Here is an 18,387-nt window from a genome sequence, read left to right as displayed (position 1 = left end):
AGCTGTCTTGCTGTTGTGGGCAGTGAGAGGTAAGGGCAGCCTTCCCAAGGCAGCGAAGGGCGGGGCTTGCTCAGTATAACCCTCTGATTTAATCTTCCATGATTCCCGAGGTGCCACTAGTCACAGACATCAACACAGACCCCAGCTGTGACTGGACCATGGCCGCATACATTGCTGTTGACAGCAGCTTAGGCCCGGATGACATCTTGGCTCTGGGTGGAGGGAATGGCCACGTGGGTGGGATTGGTTCTGGCAGTGGTGTGGTAACCGGACACCTCCAAGGCCTCAGTTGTGGTCTCAACCAGGGGCCTCTATGTGACCATTAGTGGTAGGGTAGGACCTGGACTTCAGGTCAGACCTCCAGCGACAGGACCCCAACATGGTCCTTAGCAGCAGCTGGGTATGGATGTCACCACTGCCCCCAGCAGCAGTATGACCCTGAGATACTGACTTGGCCCTTCATCTTGGGTGTCTACACAACCTTTAGTGTAGAAACATCAGGCATGAGCACAAACCCTGACTGCAGTGGAGCCATGGACCCTGACATGGTCCTCAGCTGCAGCTCAGGCCCAGACACCGCCAAATCATTGAGTAGTACCGTAGGCCAGACTCAGGTTGCTGGTTTGACTCCTGTTTCTTCAAGGTACTCTGTGACAACTGGAGCCACATATGTCAATCTGGACTCTGGCTGCTACAGGGCCAAGGACCCAGACATGGTCCTCAGCAGCAGCTTGGTCTAGGATGACACCCTGGTCCCGGGTGGTAACACAGGCCACCCATGTCTATACATGCCCCTCCCCCCACTCTAAGCAAGTCGAAGGCTCCAGCCCAGAACCTGGGCCTCTCTGTATGGGCTGTGTGGTAATTTGTGCCACTGAGTTCAACACAGACCCCAGTTGCAGCTGGGCCATGGACCCAGATGTGGCCTCAGGCAGCAGCTCAGCCTGGTGGACATCCTTGCTCTGAGTGGGAGCTCGGGACACTCAGATCAGGGTGGCTCTGGTGGCAGCATGACCCCATGCACACCAACAAGGCCACAGGATGCCCCCAGACCTCACTGCCTGAGGATTTTAAAAATTAATCTTGCATCTCCCACCCTGTCCTCTTCATCACATAACACATAAACTCTATCCAAGTATATGTTGTGGTTTTCATGATGACACCAGTGCTTTCATAGGTAGATTAGAAGTGGGAAGGGATAGTTTCAGATTACTCTTTAGCTAGGGCATGTGGTGGTTAATCCTATGAGTCAGTTTGTCTGGGCCACATTGGGTCAAGATACATTATCAAACATTCTTATGAATATTTATGTGAGGGTGGTTTTTTCTTTTGAGTCATTTTTTATTATTTTAATTTTAAATAGCTTGCTTCACATGTCAATCCCAGTTCCCTTTCCCTTCCCTCCTCCCGCAGCCCCCACCATCCCCCCCCAGCCTCCCACCCTATGCCACTTCCTTCCACATAGGGGATATCTAGAGTCTGTCATTTTGCTCAGGGCAGGGTCCTGGCACTCCCCCTAAGAGTCCAGGCTGAGAAAGCATCCCTCTTTGTGTTATGGGCACACGAAGTCCGTTTGTATGCCAGGGATAAACACTGATCCACTGCCCAGGGCCCCATAGGTTGCCCAGGCCTCCTCACTGGCTCTCACACTCAGGGGGTCTGGATCAGTCCCATGCTGGCCTCCCCGCTGTTGGTCTGGGGTCCAAGAGCTCTCCCCTGTTCAGATCAGCTGTCTCTGCTGGTTTTGCCAGCCCATTCTTTGCCAATTTGCTCATTGCTCCTTTCTCTCTGTCGCTGGGTTCCTTGGGTTCAGTTCAGTGATTAGTTGTGTGTTTGCCTCTGCTTCCATCAGTCACAGGATAAAGGCTCCAGGATGGTTATAGACATCAAGTTCATTATCAGGAATGGGCATTTGAGGTGGTCTCTACACTATTGCTTAGCTTGCCAATTGGTGTCATCCCTTTAGATCACTAGAGGTCACACTGGCGCCAGATCTGTCTTCTAACCTAGAGAGTGAGGGTGGTTTTTTAAGGGCTGTTGAGATGGCTCAGTGGCTGCTTGCTGCCAAGATGGATGACCTTAATTCCTTCCTCATGGTGGAAGGGACAAAACCCACTCCCACAATCTCACAAGTTTTCCTGTGACCTCACATGTGTGTTTGTAAGTTTTATTTTTTAGGTTAGCCTATGAAGTTTCATCATGACATCTTCATACATATATGCCATTATACTTTGTTTGCAATCACTCCGTGAGGGCAGTTTTAGAGTTAACATTTAAGATGGCGAACTTTGGGTGAAGCAGACTAGCATCTACTGTGAGGTTGGATCTCCTCCTGTCAGTTAAATACTTGAGAGGATCAAAAGTCTGATTGATCTTCTTGAGCAAGGAAGATATTTCTAGCCCATTGCTTTTGGTGTCTGCTCTCCAGGGCAGATTTGAAGCTGTCAGCCTCCAGAGCTGCATAAGCTAATTTTTTTATTATAAATTTCTTTCTAAATATACATACACCCTACTGGTTCTGTTTTCCTCAGGAAAAACCCTGACTAACATAGCGTGGGATTTAGGAGGAACAGAGCTTGTCATAGATTTATCTCAACTCTCCCTTTTTGGGAGATGGGGGTGTCTTGTTATGTAGGCTGGCCTTATACTCTCAGTCCAACTGCCTCAGCCTCTCCATGATAAGACCATAGGAGTGTGCTACCGCACCTGGCCCCAGCCCTCTGGTTTTAAGTGGTCTTTTGGATTAAAGGGATGTAAAGATTGGTGGAGGGGCCATCAGGAAACTGAGATTTGGGACACATATCTTCTAACCACCTGCCTGCTGGTCTCTAACCCAGGCTTTTGCTCTCTCTCGGCCTCAGTTTGTTTTCTTAAAAGTTCAAGAGATTTTCAAGGTCCACAAGCCTGTGAAATATGTTGAAGAGATAAGCCAGCTGCTGGGCAGGCATGAGAAGACCAGTCTGTGGAGGACAGCCCAGAGTTTCTGTTACTAAATAAGAAATGGAAAAAAAAAAAGCAACAACAGATGGTAAAACGCCAATCACCAGGGAGGAAAATTATAAACACTATGTATATCTGTACAGCAGGCAGACTATGCTAATCAGTAAAACAGAACATATATAGGTGCCTGCACTAACATCTTGAACTTTTATGGCTATTTAATCTTGGGTCAGACTGGCCTTCTGCCTCAGTCTTCCCAACGCTGAAATTAAGTGTGCGTGTCCAGCTTGTGACATCTCATTTGAAGGCGGAGAATCTAATTTTCACTTAGTCTCTGTCTTTGTATCACACTAATTCTTATTTTGTCTACAAGGAGCTAGATAATGGTCACATGGTGGAGGGCTTGACAGGTGTGACAAGTGGTCAAACTGAGAGGTCCTGCCCTAGACAATAGACAAGGAATTCCTGGTCCTAAGGACATTGTTTTTGTCTCTGCCTCTCTGTCTCTGTTTTTCTGTCGCTGTGTGTGTGTGTGTGTGTGTGTGTGTGTGTGTGTGTGTGTGTGGTCTCCCACTAGCTGTGTTCTTTGGGCTTCCCTCTCCAGGTGAACAGGCGGTAACCACGGAGTAGAAACCGTGTCATTCTGGCTCCTGTCTGGAGAGTGGTCATCACTAAGTTGCAGTCATTCTTTCCTGTCCTCTGCCTGGAACTCAGGCTCACCCTGCACAGCAGTCAGCCACTAGGGATGCTGGCACTGGGGATTGTGTGGTCTGTGTCTGTGCAAGCCAGCCCAGGGGAGGGTCAGGTGGCCTCTTTGGATGTGATACATAGGAGGAGGTGGATGAAGCTACTGCTCCTTGCTCACCAGAGACGTCCCTAGTCCAGTGAGATGACTCTTTGCCCTGGGTCCTGACTATGAGCTGGCCAGTAAGGAGGCAGGGCTCTGAAACCACCCCCCACCCCTCACCCCCACCCTGCAATTCGACTGTTTACTGTTTTACTTGGTTTCTGCTGAAGATGGACAAATGATTAACCCTTGCAGTCCCTAGTCGAATCTTGCTGATTGTCCTGAATCAGCCTTTTTGAACCTCCAGCTTCAGTTGCTATACCAGCTTCTTTCAAATCAGGCATCTTTGCTTGGACTCTTGTATGGAAACTGTCCCCTGGGGAGAAGCTGGAGGGCCAGAGCAGTGGGAAACAGCAGGAAGGTTCTAGATGCTGCAGCTGGCTCCCTGGATTACCCCTGAGGAGGTAAGGAAGGGGCCCTGATGACTAGGAGACAGGAAAGGCCCTTCTGTCTGGAGGCTGCTGAATGGAACCACTCCTGGCCCGCTGCCCAGCAGCCACTTCCTTTCCCTGACAAGACCTCTCTGTTGGCCTGGCTGCCTGCCACCTGCCAGTGACCTCAGCACATGACTCCTGTCCACCCAAGGTCTGAGGGAGTGGGCAAGAGGTTCCAGGTTTAGCCTGCCTCTTCTGAGTCACAAGGCTTGCTTGCCAGCTGCCTCCATTTGCCGTTAGACAGGTGAGTCCTAACTCTACCTAGGTGATAGACCAGACGCTTGGTGTTCCTGACACATAAAACGAGTCACCCACTTTCCTGATAGTTGCTAGAGTCAATGGAGAGGGGCTGGACCGCTGTATGGTAAGTTGTATAGGCCCATTCAAATGGGACACTGTCTCCCTGCCTGGGACTGTCATAGCTGGCCTCTGATCTCAACCAAGCCCATGCTGTCCCACCGGTGGCAGGGAGAGTGGGGCTCTGGATGCCACTGGAGGGTGGGAGTTCCTAGTGCTTTGTCACTTGATGCTATTTTTGCCTTGACTTCTGTCTGTAAAATCCAGGAAGGTGGGAGGGTGGTATGGACTTGACTGCTTGTCCATAGGAAGTTAGATTTGAGCTAAAAAAGGGGGGGGAGGGGCAGGTCAGATCAAAAGGAATATTTTGCAGATAGTTCTAGATGGGGCTAAATATGTCAGTAAACCCAGGTCAAAGTCTGATTTCTGCCCTGCTCCTGGCTTCCTCTCCCTTTGTTTCTGCCCTCTCCTCTTCCTCTTTAAGGGATACTTTGTGGGCAGGGGGTGAACCCCAGTTGGCTGAGTGCTTTCAAAGCATGCTTGAGCTCCTGGGTTTGGTCCTCAGACATATAAACCTGTAATCTCAGGATTAGAAATTCAGGATTATGTTTGGCTATTTGGAAAGTTCAAGACGAGCCTGGGTTAGAGATCATGTTGTTAACCAATAACAACAAAAGTCCCCAAAGCTACTTGGTCACATTCCTCTCCATTCTGTGGCAGTGTCTTTCAGGTACACTGACTGGACATTTCAGACATCTCTCAGATGAAGTGGGTTTGTCTAGAAGCTCTTGAGAATTTTTCTGGTTATGTTAAGGATATAAACATTCTTTTTAAGTTGGGACCATGGTGGAGGAGCAAAGGACACGAACATGTATAAATTCTAGAAACTTGTATCTTAGAAGTGTTGGAGGTGCCCAGCTCCTCTGTGGTCTTTAAGAGAAAGGCAGTATGAAGGGGTCGGTGGGGACAAGTTTGGGGTGGTGTGAGTTGACGAGGTGGAGCTGAAATTGCCCAGTAATAGTGACTTAATGCCTGTCTGGAGCAACTCACCTGTTTGTCAACAACTCAGACACATTCAAACTCTTTAAAAAATGATTTATTTTTACTGCATGCTTGTCTGTGTGAGGGTGTCAGATCCCCTGGAATTAGAGTTACAGTCAGTTGCGAGCTGCCATGTGGATGCTGGGAATTGAGCCTGGGTCCTCTGGAAGAGCAGCCAGTGCTGTTAATCTCTGAGCCATCTCCCCACCTCCCCCCATCCCCACCCCACACATTCAAACTCTTATTGAGAAGAAGCCTGGAGGGGGCACAGAACAGAGGTGGTGCTGGCTGCACCCCGGCTCTCTCCCATGTAAGCTGCTAGAACTAAATGTGGAACTAACTTTTCTTGCTGGACCACTCCCTTCACTCTGTTACTGTCCCTTATTAAACTTCTATGTGTTCTTACTGGGGGAGTAGGCTCTGTTGGGCATGGTGTGATTGGGGTTTGCTAAGCCGTAGACCCACCCCTCCCATTAGGTTTAGACCCATATTCTATGCTTACGATGGGCTTTTGCAACTACCAGCTTTCCATTCTGTATCCAGCTCCCTTAAGCAACCACCCTCTCCTTGATTCTTGCCTTCACATGGTGAGTTGTTTATTAACAGCACCAAGGCTGAGGAAAGTTCTGCCTGAAGCTGAAAAAGACTATTCCCAGGGAATGCAGCTGTGGATAGTGACCTTAAGTTTACTGTGCAATTGTTTAAGGCAAGATGTTAACCTGGAACTTCATAATAAAGTAATTATAAATTCTATTCCCTCTTCACCTGATGTGTCATCAGTGTTACCGAATGTAACTCTACAGGCTTTCAGAATGACCCTGCACGTAGACGTAGTATCCTCGTTTTCATGGATGCAGAATTAGAGCTCCTACAAGGTCGTGTGACTCACATAAAGTGAAGTAGCTGGTTGAGAGTAGACAACCAGCTGTAGTCAGTCTGGCTACAAAGTCATCACTCTGCCATGTTGCCTACTCATTATCCAACCCTGGCTGAGCTTTAAAAAGTGCTGCTAGTTTTTGAGAATGAGCAGAAAAGGTGTTGGGACAAGATGTGTCTGAATACACACTTGGGTTACACTGTAGATAGCCCTTCTGAAAATCAGGTCTTCAGGATGATGGAGTCACGACTGCTCTGCTTGTCTTTCTGTTGCTTCTAGGATAATTACAGGTTTTTCTTTAACATATTTGATCATACTGAAAATAAGGGTAGTTGATTTTTCTTGTTAAAGAAAAGAACATGCTTACTGTAAGAACTGCTGATGCATAAAAAAATGGCCAAGATGTCCCAAAGCACCAGAAGCTGTCTGAGAAGGTCCAGCCCTGTGCTTCAGTTCACTGGGTACAGGACCTTAGTCTAATCACTTATGCTCTTGTTTCTGGGCTGTGAAGTTGGAAACATTTCCCAGCAGTGAAGCTCACAGCACAGTGGCTCTCTCCAGCGTTTCCCAGAGTGCTTTTTAATTAGTTTCCTTCGGACACCCTCCCTGAGAGAAAGGTTAAAAAGCAATACCTTATTTGCGCTGGTGAGACTCTGAAACTGACTTGCCTTGGGCCGGCCTGACCCAGTGGAGGGATTTCCTCAACCCATCACTCCTGCTTTTCATGCCAAAACCAGGGCTGCCTCAAGGAGGGCATTGGTAGAGGAGGGAAGGATGGAACATCCTTGCTCACCACTCACCATGCTTTCCTTTCTTTCTTTCTTTTTTCTTTCTTTCTTTCTTTCTTTCTTTCTTTCTTTCTTTCTTTCTTTCTTTCTTTCTTTTCTCTCTCTCTGTCTCCCTCCCTCTCTCTCTCTCTCTCTCTCTTTCTTTCTTTCTTTCTTTCTTTCTTTCTTTCGAGACAGGGTCTCTCGTGTAGCCCAGCTGCCCCCTGACTCACTGTATGAACTCCTGATCCTCCTGACTCCGCCTCCTGAGTGCTGGCATCACAGTGACACATGGACACATCTGGGTTTACATGCCTAGGACTGAACTCAGGGTTTGTGTTGTGTGTGACAGGTAAGTACTCTATAAACGGCGCCACATCTCCAGCCACTACTTCCCACACACCTTCTGATGCAAGGAATCCAGTCTATCAGCTTGGTTTTTGCAGTCCTGTTTGAAGTTGCTGAGACAGTGGTTGAAGTGGTGTCCTTCAAATCACAGACCTGAATCCATGACCTGGATGTGGCATTGCTTCCTTGAACGAGGCTGCAAGCATGATGGATAGCAGAAATTATTATTGGCTCAACTGCCCAGTCTTGACAGGGACCCTTTGTGTTTGAGATGCAAACCTGACATCCACAGAGGGCATCAAAATCGGATGTTGTTTTCTCCCTGCAATTCATGTGTTGGGCTTTTTGGTAGAAGTGCTGCCAAGTTGTCCCTGGTACATGTCCTTGTTAGAGCTGGTCTGTAACTGACACATTGCAGTGTGTGTAGTTAGACTTTGGAGATGGCCTCTGACACAGCAGGCCCTACCATCTCTTTCTCTTGCTTCCAACAAATCTGCCACAGCCTGACTCATCTTTGCTTACTTCTAGAGGTACGGCGGCTCCTGGCCAGACTGAGTGTGCCTTTGGAGACACAGTCTTAGATAAGAAGTTGCCATGTTGGTGTTTGTTATTCTTGTGAGCTGACTGTTCTGTCCCTCTGGCTCCATTAAAGCCCTCCAATAATTAGTTAAGTGTTTGTGAGAATGTCACAGGGTTGTGTAGGGAAGGCTTCATAAAAGGGAGGAAAGCACGGGATTTTGAGACAGCAAAATTGGTTTCCTGTCTATACTAGAGTTTTCATAGACTAGGGAGAATTGTTATTAGGGTTTTTCTTTTCTTTTTAGCTTTATGTGTTTTTCAGCTATAAAAGTATTTTTGTTGTTATTATTATTGTTTTTGTTTTGTTTTGTTTTTGCCTCCCCGCCTCTGGGGACAGTGTTTAGAAGTATCCAGTATAGATGGGCATTTCTGTCCTTCCCGGTCCTACAGCCCTTCAGTTCCAAATAAACACACAGAGGCTTATATTAATCATAAACTATTTGGCCTATGGCTCAGACTTCTTATTGGCTAGCTCTCTCAATTATTAACCCGTTTCTATTAATCTACATATCTCCACATGGTCTTGGCTTACCAGTGATGTCTGAGTCTATTGCTTCCTTGGCAGCTACATGTGGACTCACTCCCTGAGTTCCTCTTCCCAGAATTCTCCTAGACTGGTAGCCTCACATGCCTGGCGATATTCTGCCTGTCTGTTGGTTGAAACAGCTTTATTCATCAACCAATAAGAGACACATATATTCACAACATATATAAGGACATCCCCCCATCAATCCAGAGTGGTCTAGGGTTTAATATGCCATCATAGCCTTTTCTACCCAAAACCCCTGGCAAGAGAATTGCTTACCTTTATACCAATGAGACTGAAAAAACATTCAGTGTGTGCTCAGATGGACAGGGCCTGTGGTGATTCCATGTGTGCTAAGTGTGTCAGCAGTGGATCAGGCTTGCTTTCCTTATGGTGAGGTTGTGGTGAAGGCACAAGCACAGAGTCAGGAAGCGAAATAAACACGAGAGACTTTTAAACAATGCAAAGGGAAATGTCACAGTCCTAGAATCCCAGCCACTCAGGAGACTGATGCAGAGGATGGAAAGTTCAAGACCTACCGAGGTTACAGAATCAGTTCCAGGCCAGCCTGGGTAACTTAGCAAGACCCTGTTCCAAAATAACAACTAAGTAGCTGGAGATATAGCCCAGTGGTAGAGTGCTTTCCATCCCAGGTACAATCCCTGCACCACAGAAATAAATAAAGTAAAAGTGAAAAAAAGCAATGCTTACTTCAATGTCAAGTTACAAACTTACACCTAGACAATTTACTTCAAAGACACTTCATAGACTGACCTGATCCAGTTTTGGTCCCACGAGTGCTGGCATTTGTCTCAGGATGTGGCCACTGTTCCTCCTCTACCTAAATGTCCTCCCTCACACAGCTGTTTATCCTAAGTGTATATTTGGTAGGGAGTTAAGTAGATTTGTTATTGGTGCTTGCAGCAATAGCTGCTTTATGGGGAAATCAAGACCACGTTTAGTGAAGGGTTAAATTCAGGTTGATGTAACCTTTCTTTCTCTGTGTTTTGTCTGAGCAGGAATCCTTGGTTATCTCCTTTGCCCTTTTCTTGCTGGATGGAACAGAAAGATAATCAGGGTGCATGTGAACACCAGAATTTCGCAGACAGAGATATGGGTTCTGACTTTGAGAACTCTGAGGACAGAGAAGGGGACCCAGAAGAAAGAGGAATGGGCTCCAATCCACAGGACATGGAAGAGAGGGGCCACCTGGAGCAGGAGATGGACCCCAACCCACAGGATGACGATCTAAGAGGAGACTCACAAGAGAGGGAAATAGGTGAGAAGACAGGAGTATCCATGAAAGTTACTGCATCCACATTTACATTTAGTTCCTATGGCATACAACCAGGACCGGCATCTTGGGTGTCTAGGGGGAGGGCTCTCTAGAGACCACTGAGCAGGATTCTCAACTGACTTGGCTCTCCTACTGTTGGTCCTGTAAGCATCTTTTTCTTTAATACCATCCACCACTGAGGCCATGCTGGTAAGTATGAGTAAAGGGTCACTCATGGGCACTGCCCTTTGCCATGGATGACTGCTGAACACCACCACAGTGGAATCACAGGCAATACTGGGGCCTCGCTGACAGATGATGGGAGAATGACATTACATGTTGGATTTAAGGAGTGACTAGGAGCCTGGCTCAGTGGTTAAGAGCACCGAGTTTGGTTCTAGCACCCATATTAATCGGCTCACAACTACCTGGAATACTTCCAGGGGATCAGTGTCCTCTTCTGGTCTCTGCAGGCTCCTGCACGGATGTGGCACACACTCACTCACATAATAGATGAATAAATATATTTTTTTAAAAAATTCAAAAGTGACAGCACAGTGCTGGGCAAAGTATATTGATATTTCTAGTTAAGTCATCATTTCCCTCTCTAGATAAGCAAATTCCGTGGGTAAGTGACCCACCTGTGGTCATGAGGCTGGTTACCCAAGTGCCTGAGTTCCTGACCTGAAAGCAAATCTTGGGTCTCTAGCCACTTCCTTGTTTCTGTCCTTGGACACTGGTTGCTTTGTCCTGTTCAGGGTACACAGCAGGGACTGCAACAGCTGAAACACTCTATGGCCAGGACTGTGGTTACATTCCTTTCCCTATGACAAAGTCCCAGACGCCCCCACTGCCCTCCCCCACAGCGCATGAACACATGTGACCTTCACTTTCCAGAAACTTCCTTGAGCGCTCTTTGCTTGAGGGGGAAACAGCCAGAGACGGACAGGTACATATTCTCTACCAGTTTGTAACTTGGTCTTACTGGTTCTGGGCTGTCTGTCATCCCTTACCCATCTTCCCGCGCTGAGTTCAGTTTGCTCATAGGTGTGACCAGCCTGCTGCTGAGGACAGCTGTAAATGCTACTCAACACAAAATTGTAAATATAATTCAAACTCCAGGTGTGTGTGTGTGTGTGTGTGTGTGTGTGTGTGCATGCATCTGTGGGTTGTTACATGTGTCAGCCAGAGGTCAACCTCAGGCATTGTTCCTTAGGAGCCATCTAACTTGAATTTTGAGATGGGGGTCTGTTTGGCCTAGAGCTCACCAAGATAGGTTAGGCTAGCTGACCAGTAAGTCCCAGGGAGATCTGCCCGTCTCTGCTTTCCCACTAGAGTTGCAAGCACCATGAATCCCACTTGGCTTTTGGGGGCAGGTTATCAAAATCAGGTCCTCATGCTTGCATGGCTGTTTAGAAATAAATTGTATTTCCTGAGTTTTTCCCCCCTTAAGACTTGACAGTTTGCTTCTTGAGCACAGACTTTTGTAGACTGTAACACAGTGTTGCAATGTAAAAGGCTGGATGCACTCGCTGTCAAGCTGTTGCAGATTGGCCCAATGGTTTTGTTTTTGTTTTAAAATCAGTTCTGGACCTGATGCCTCCAAGTGGTCTCTTTTACTTTTCACGATTAGCCTGATTTGTGTTTTGAGGCTCTAGAGTTACAGAGCAAATACATTGGTTGAGCAAATACAGTTTTTCCTTTCTTTTCTGGAGACAGAACTCTGTCTCCTGAGTCCCTGTCTGGTACAAAACTGGCCATCTGCAGATTTCCAGTGGTTCAGCTAAGAGCCTGGGTATATAGTACATGGGGCCTGCCAAAAGCATGGTTGGCAGTGGGGCAGAGTGCATTGTCCTATAGGTCCTACTCGGAGGAAACCGGTGGGAAGAGGCTGGAGCTGGGGAAGGGGGTGGATTGTGGGAGTACCCGGGAGAGGCATTATTCCTTTGGCTCACAATCTTTGAAGGGCAGTTCTCCTAGAATACCTTTGTAAGCCAGGTCTAGTTGACTCCCATTGCCAACTTGTCTGTTGCAGAAGGGCTGCTGAGTGAGGAAGAAGGGACTGTCCTCCCCGAGGAAGAGGACGACCAGCCTGGTGTGGCTGACATGGCACTGTTCCCAGGCCTGTCAGAATCTGACAGTATATCCCGGAGTCCCCGGGGAGAGGAGGAGGAGGAGGAAGAGGAGGAAAGCGCTGGGGAGAACCGGCTGATGGAGGAGGAAGAGCAGGTGCCTCCCCCGGTGCTTCCCTGGAGGCGTCACCTCTCACTGGGGGGTCCACACCGAGGTGACAAACCTGCCCATCGCCGCTTCCACCGGTTGCATCACCCCATGGCCATGGACCTCGGGGAACTCGACAGCCTCATGGTCAGCATCATGGACGCGCCCACCATCTGCCCGGACTGCGGGGAGAGCTTCAGCCCGGGGGCTGCCTTCCTGCAGCACCAGCGCATCCACCGCCTGGCTGAGGCCGCTGCTGTGGCCAGCCTGGAGCCCTTCGGCTTGGCGGCCGAGTGCGGTGGGGTGGTGGGGATGATGGGCATGGGCGTGGCCGGCGGCTTCGGGGCGGGGCCCGCGCTGGCCCGGCCCCCTCGCGAGAAACCCTTCCGCTGCGGCGAATGCGGCAAAGGCTTCAGCCGCAACACCTACCTGACCAACCACCTGCGGCTGCACACGGGCGAGCGGCCCAACCTGTGTGCGGACTGCGGCAAGAGCTTCAGCTGGCGCGCCGACCTGCTCAAGCACCGGCGCTTGCACACGGGCGAGAAGCCCTACCCGTGCCCGGAGTGCGGCGAGGCCTTCAGCCTCAGCTCGCACTTGCTCAGCCACCGGCGCGCGCACGCGGCGGCCAGCGGGGCGGGCTCGGCGGCGCTGCGGCCCTTCGCGTGCGGGGAGTGCGGCAAGGGGTTCGTGCGCCGCTCGCACCTGGCCAACCACCAGCGCATCCACACGGGCGAGAAGCCGCATGGCTGCGGCGAGTGCGGCAAGCGCTTCAGCTGGCGCTCGGACCTGGTGAAGCACCAGCGCGTGCACACGGGCGAGAAGCCTTACATGTGCTCCGAGTGCGGCGAGACCTTCAGCGTGAGCTCGCACCTCTTCACGCACAAGCGCACGCACTCGGGCGAGCGGCCCTACGTGTGCCGCGAGTGCGGCAAGGGCTTCGGCCGCAACTCGCACCTCGTCAACCACCTGCGCGTGCACACGGGCGAGAAGCCCTTCCGCTGCGGCCAGTGCGAGAAGCGCTTCAGCGACTTCTCCACGCTCACGCAGCACCAGCGCACGCACACCGGCGAGAAGCCCTACACGTGCATCGAGTGCGGCAAGAGTTTCATCCAGAGCTCCCATCTCATCCGCCACCGCCGCATCCACACCGGCAACAAGCCTCACAAGTGCGCCGGCTGCGGCAAGGGCTTCCGCTACAAGACGCACCTGGCGCAGCACCAAAAATTGCACCTGTGCTAGGGCGGGGCCCGAACGAGGCATCGCTGGGAGCAGACGGCTTGGTTACTGATCCTGTAGATGTGGGGGAAGGGGCGGGAGGGATGGCCTGACAGTGTCCGGGGGGAGCTTTTTAATGCTGGGGGCTCCCCCAAAGGGACGGTTAATAAGAGTTGTTATTTCGAGGTGCCTACCTCCTCCATGGAAGTAACTCTTGGGAGATGTGCTTGAGTTGATGACTTGCTTAAATACACACTGTAAGGGATGACGAGTTTGGGTGAACAGACGCTTGGAGGACCCCCGCCCCCGAGGAAGAGGATTTGGGACTGGGTAGAGAGGGTTGGCTGCCGTGCTTTTGGGAACCCTCCCGGTTATGGGGGGTACAATAAAACGCGGGTAGGAACAAGTCTGTGACACCTCTCATACTAGCTTTAGTCAGACCCTTCTCATTCCTATAGAAAAGGGTGTTTGGCTCGTGAGCCACAGTTAGCTGCTATTTTGAGACATCCAGGGGAAATTGAGCAGAAATCCCGCACAGTTACTTCAAGGGGCGACCTCACGTTCAGAAAATACCACTAACAACTGGCTCCCAGATTTCTTAGGAAATTCTGCACTTGTTTCTTCATGTTGGGTCAGCGTTGCCTACGTGGGTGGGTGACCCTGACCCCTGTGTAAGTCGGGAGCTGCCTGGTCTTAGTCCGGCTTGGTACGTTGTGTTTCAGGAGAACTGAAGACCGTCAACAGAAACGTGTCCCAAAAGTCAGCCAGCTCAGCTTTGCTGGCTTCGTGTGGAAAATGCAAGAAAGCTGAGTTCACAGGAGGGGATGCCTTCATTTGCATGTGTGTGCACTGACCCCATGAACCCCAAGGTCGCACAAATTAATGAGGGCTCTAATCCAGACAGGGGTTTCTCCTACTGCCCCCACATATGAGAGGCTCAGATTTACACACAGAGGGTGCAGTCAGGGAGAAGTGGGAATGCAAAATCGCCAAATAGCACAAACAATGAATGTTTTCTAGTTACACAGATGCCAAAATAGCACTTTTGTATTTACAAAGTGTTTTATGCTTTCTAATGATTGCTAGTGTTTCTCACATGCTCCCGAGGTAAATCAGTATTGCAAGCTATGTCTTGTGTGACAAGCCTCTTGAAGGAAGGCTAAGGACCGTGGATGGTAGAGCCTGACCTTTCCTGTTCTCCAGCTTGGTTGCTAGGATGAGTTACGTTTTCATTTATACAATACAATAAGAACACTGAGCATTCTTGTGCTTGATGGAAGACATAAAGCCTAGAAGGACCAAAGATGTCCTTATTGACAAAGCTGGCCTTTGTCACCTGATTCTAGTGTCCTCACTATGTTCTATTTCTGGTAGGGGGCTGTAGTCAAATGACTTGTATAGATTTTGGTTATACTGCAAACCCCTCCCCTAGATTAGCCTGTAGAGGTTAGCGTTGTGGCAGGCAGTGGTTTTCCTCACTGGAGCTTGTTACCCTAGACTGTTCATGGAAGTCTCAAACTGTTGGACACAGTTGAAGGGGGAAAACCTGTACAATTGTTTTTACGGTTTTCGTGAAGTTTCTGTGGATGTTAGTGATTTATACTTGATCATTTGTATTTTAGTAATGATCCTTGGGGACTATAGGAAAGCTCTTTTTTGTCATTCTAAGAATACTTAAAAATCTGAAGAACCCCCTGGGTTTGTGTGTGTATTGCCTGCTGATCTTGTCCACTAAATCTGTTTATTGTTCACAGATGGAAACACTCTGTTTTGTAAAACTGATTCTCTTCCAGTTTTCTTTTATTGAAGAGTTACATGTGCAAAGTCTATGCCCATTATTTATTCTGACTCTTGAAGTCTGAATGCCACTTTTTATGAGATCTACTTAAAACAATACAGCCAATTTGTAAGTAATCTTTAGTTCTTTTCTTTTTCCTCTTTTGAGACAGGGTCTCTCTACATAGCCCTGACTTTCCTGGAACTTACTGTGTAGACCAGACTAGTTGTGGATTCACAGATTCACCTGCCCCTGCTCCCCAAGTGCTGGATTACAGACAGGTGCCACTATGACCTGTTTATTATCGTTATTTTTTAAATACACATCTACCTCTTCTGGCTGTTTTAAGTTCTCTCAAGTGTGTGCCAGTGAAATCTCATCCCACTTTTGATTCTTCATGTATATTAGGGGCTTCGTTTTCTGTTTTGCCTTTTGTCATTAACATTGCACACAGGATAGCCATTATCAAATGTGATACATATCAGCAGCTGTAGTGAGCGGGCTCATGGGGAGTGGACAGGCAAGCCGGTGTGGAGTAATGGCAGTAGACCTTTGGACTTCTGTTCTATTGCCACAGGTCAGAGAATCAGCTACTGTGTTAGTACCTTCACCCAGCAAACTACTCGGCAGGAGAAGCTGTTTGGCCAGCTCTAGTGGCGTATATGAAATGTGATTCTGTGTCTCTCACGTCTTCAGGGAACATGCCTGCCCGAATTAAGTGAGAGTCTGCACACCCAGGTGGTTATTTCTTGTCTTCCGTCTTAGAATGATAGCGTTTCTTCAGGATACCCTAGTGACTGTGACTCATGCTTGAGATGTTAAAAGATCCCTCTCCAACTCATTACTGATGTTGGAGGCCTTTGTATTATTTATTTCCTGGAGCGTTCAGTCAAAAGCAGGCTTCATTTGCTGTCCTTTACTGAGGGCATAAATGACTTAGTTCTGAGGTGGAGTAATATGAGCAGTTAGCCCTTGGAGCCACGTGGTCTCTTTACAGCCCAGAGGCTGTGTATATGTGACAAGTGAAACTTAAAAAAAAAAAAAAAAGTGTTCATAGACAATCTGAACTGTGTTTCTGAAGTTTGTGCACACTTTTATTGTAGTGCTATTTTTATCTGTTTGTTAAAGTAGTAAGTAATTTAATGAGTGTGCTTGTGGATGTGGGAATTGCCTTCTTTACAGGTTGTTTTATTTAATGATGGTTCCTTGGATGGCATCTTGGTGTTCAGCAATGAATATGGGATATTTGTCATTAAATTCCTATCAGTCTTTTATCATTCTTCTTTATTATGTGTCTCACACATGACTCTTTGTAAATTAAATTTTATTGGGATGCAGTTACACCCACACAGCCAAACTTACAAACTGTCTATGTAGACTTTCCCGAAAATCTGAGTAATTGTGACAGAAGCCACATGTGCTACAACTCTAAAATATTTACTATCATATCTTTAAGAACACGATCTAGTGGGGTGTATGGGCAGGGACAAGAGGCTGCTCCAGAGTGAGTACTAGTATGAGGTCAGCCCGACCTGTGTAGTATGACACTGGTTCAGAATTGTTTTCTTTTAATATGTGCACACACACACACACACACACACACACACACACACACACACACACACACGCAAACATCCTGGTTTGCTTTCTATGGCTGTGAGAAAACACCATGACTAGAAACAACTTGGGGAGGAAAGGCTTTACCTGACTCCTTGCAATCACAGTCCGTCATGAAAGGAGGCCAGGGCAGGAGCCTACAGGTGGGAACTGAAGCAGAGACCGTGGAGGAACACTGCTTACTGGCTGGCTCTGCGTGTCCTGAATTGCTTTATAACTCAGGACCACCTGCCCTAAGGGTGGCACCAAGCACAGTGGGTTGTTCCCTCTCCCCGTCAATCATCAAGAAAACGCCTCATGGACTTGCCCACTGGCCAATCTTGTGGAGGCATTTTTCTCAGTCAAGGTTCCATCTATGGTGATATATTGTTGATGATTTATTAAAGCTTGATTGAGGATTCAGAAAGCAAAGTCAGCCAGAGGCCATAGAAGCCCTGTGCACACCTTTAATTCCAGCAGCCAGAAGCTAGGAGGTGGTAGTACATACCTTTAATCATAGAACTCAGGATTATGAGGTAGACGGATCTCTCTGAGTCCAAGGCCACCCAGATCTACACAAGAGTGAATCAGTCTAAAAGAGAGTTATAGCTCACACCTTTAATCCCAACATTAGGGAAGTATATAAGACAGAAGCAAGGTCTCTGAGAGGCATTCGTTCTGCAACCACACTGAGGAGAGGCAGCAGTTTGAGACTTGGTGAAGAGCCCGTGAAGACAGGATCAGCCCATTCAGCCTGAGGTAGCGGTAAGAAGCTAATGGCCAGCTGCTTTGCTTTCCTGATATTCAGCTTGAAGCTTGAACCCCAATATCAGTCTCTGGGTCATTTATTTATTCGTGTTACATTGGTCTTTCCAGATGACTCTTAATCTTGTGCCAAATTGAAACAACCTAACCAGCACAATTGACCCCTTATTCTTGACACAAATACACCACTATTAAATCAACATTGTCCCTCTTGTAGGTCACCGAGATCTTGTTAACATCATAATATAAAACAGTATAACTTTAAAAGTTCCACCATCTTTAAAATATTCAAATACTTTGAAATCTCCAAGTCTTTAAAATATCCAAAGCCTCTCAACTGTGGGTTCCTGTAAAATAAAATAAAAAAGGTACATTTGCTTTCTTATTCCAAAGGGAAGAATCAGGACACAGTTTGAGTTAGATCAAGGTAAACCCAAAACCTGCCACTATAAATGGATGTCTGGAACTCATTATCTTGTGGTCTCCTAAGGATTTGGGCTTATGCACATGCAAGATTGCTGAAGTTGCTGAGTCCCTCACTAGAACATTGGGTAGATCTCAGATCACCCTGGGACTGGTTAACGACTGAAGTTGAAATAGTCTGTACTCTCTTAGCAGTAATTCAGTCCAGCACAGTGAAGCTATCGTGCCTTTGGAGGAATGGACATGTTTTCATGTTCACCACTGTTCTCCATTCCCAGAGAACTGTCTTCACTCTTATCAAGGTTGGCTTGGTGGCTTGATGGAAGGTTTAAATAAATTAGTTATTGAGAAGGGAAAAGAGGATAATATGTGTTCCTGAATCTCATGACAAAATTTCTTTTGCCTTGGCTCTCAGCAAATTTGAATGATTACTGATAATACCCAAGGGACCTAACC

At 47.9% G+C, this 18,387-nt stretch overlaps 1 protein-coding gene across 1 annotated transcript in view; it reads left to right on the top strand.

Annotated features, from left to right (window-relative positions):
• Znf697 (zinc finger protein 697) overlaps positions 1 to 16,419 on the top strand; it is a 38,899-nt gene extending 22,480 nt beyond the window's left edge. Inside the window, exons 2-3 of the mRNA XM_013123819.3 lie at positions 9,676 to 9,935; positions 11,968 to 16,419. Of these exons, the coding sequence (XP_012979273.2) occupies positions 9,676 to 9,935; positions 11,968 to 13,394 (1,687 nt within the window). The 3' untranslated portion in view covers positions 13,395 to 16,419. The remainder of the gene's footprint in view (positions 1 to 9,675; positions 9,936 to 11,967) is intronic.
• The last annotated feature ends 1,968 nt before the right edge of the window (positions 16,420 to 18,387 follow it).

This window comes from Mesocricetus auratus, unplaced genomic scaffold (assembly GCF_017639785.1).
Source record: "Mesocricetus auratus isolate SY011 unplaced genomic scaffold, BCM_Maur_2.0 Super-Scaffold_100009, whole genome shotgun sequence".
NCBI lineage: Eukaryota > Metazoa > Chordata > Mammalia > Rodentia > Cricetidae > Mesocricetus > Mesocricetus auratus.
The sequence above is the reverse complement of the archived record's forward strand: the minus strand, read 5'-3'. Positions and strand labels throughout refer to the sequence as shown.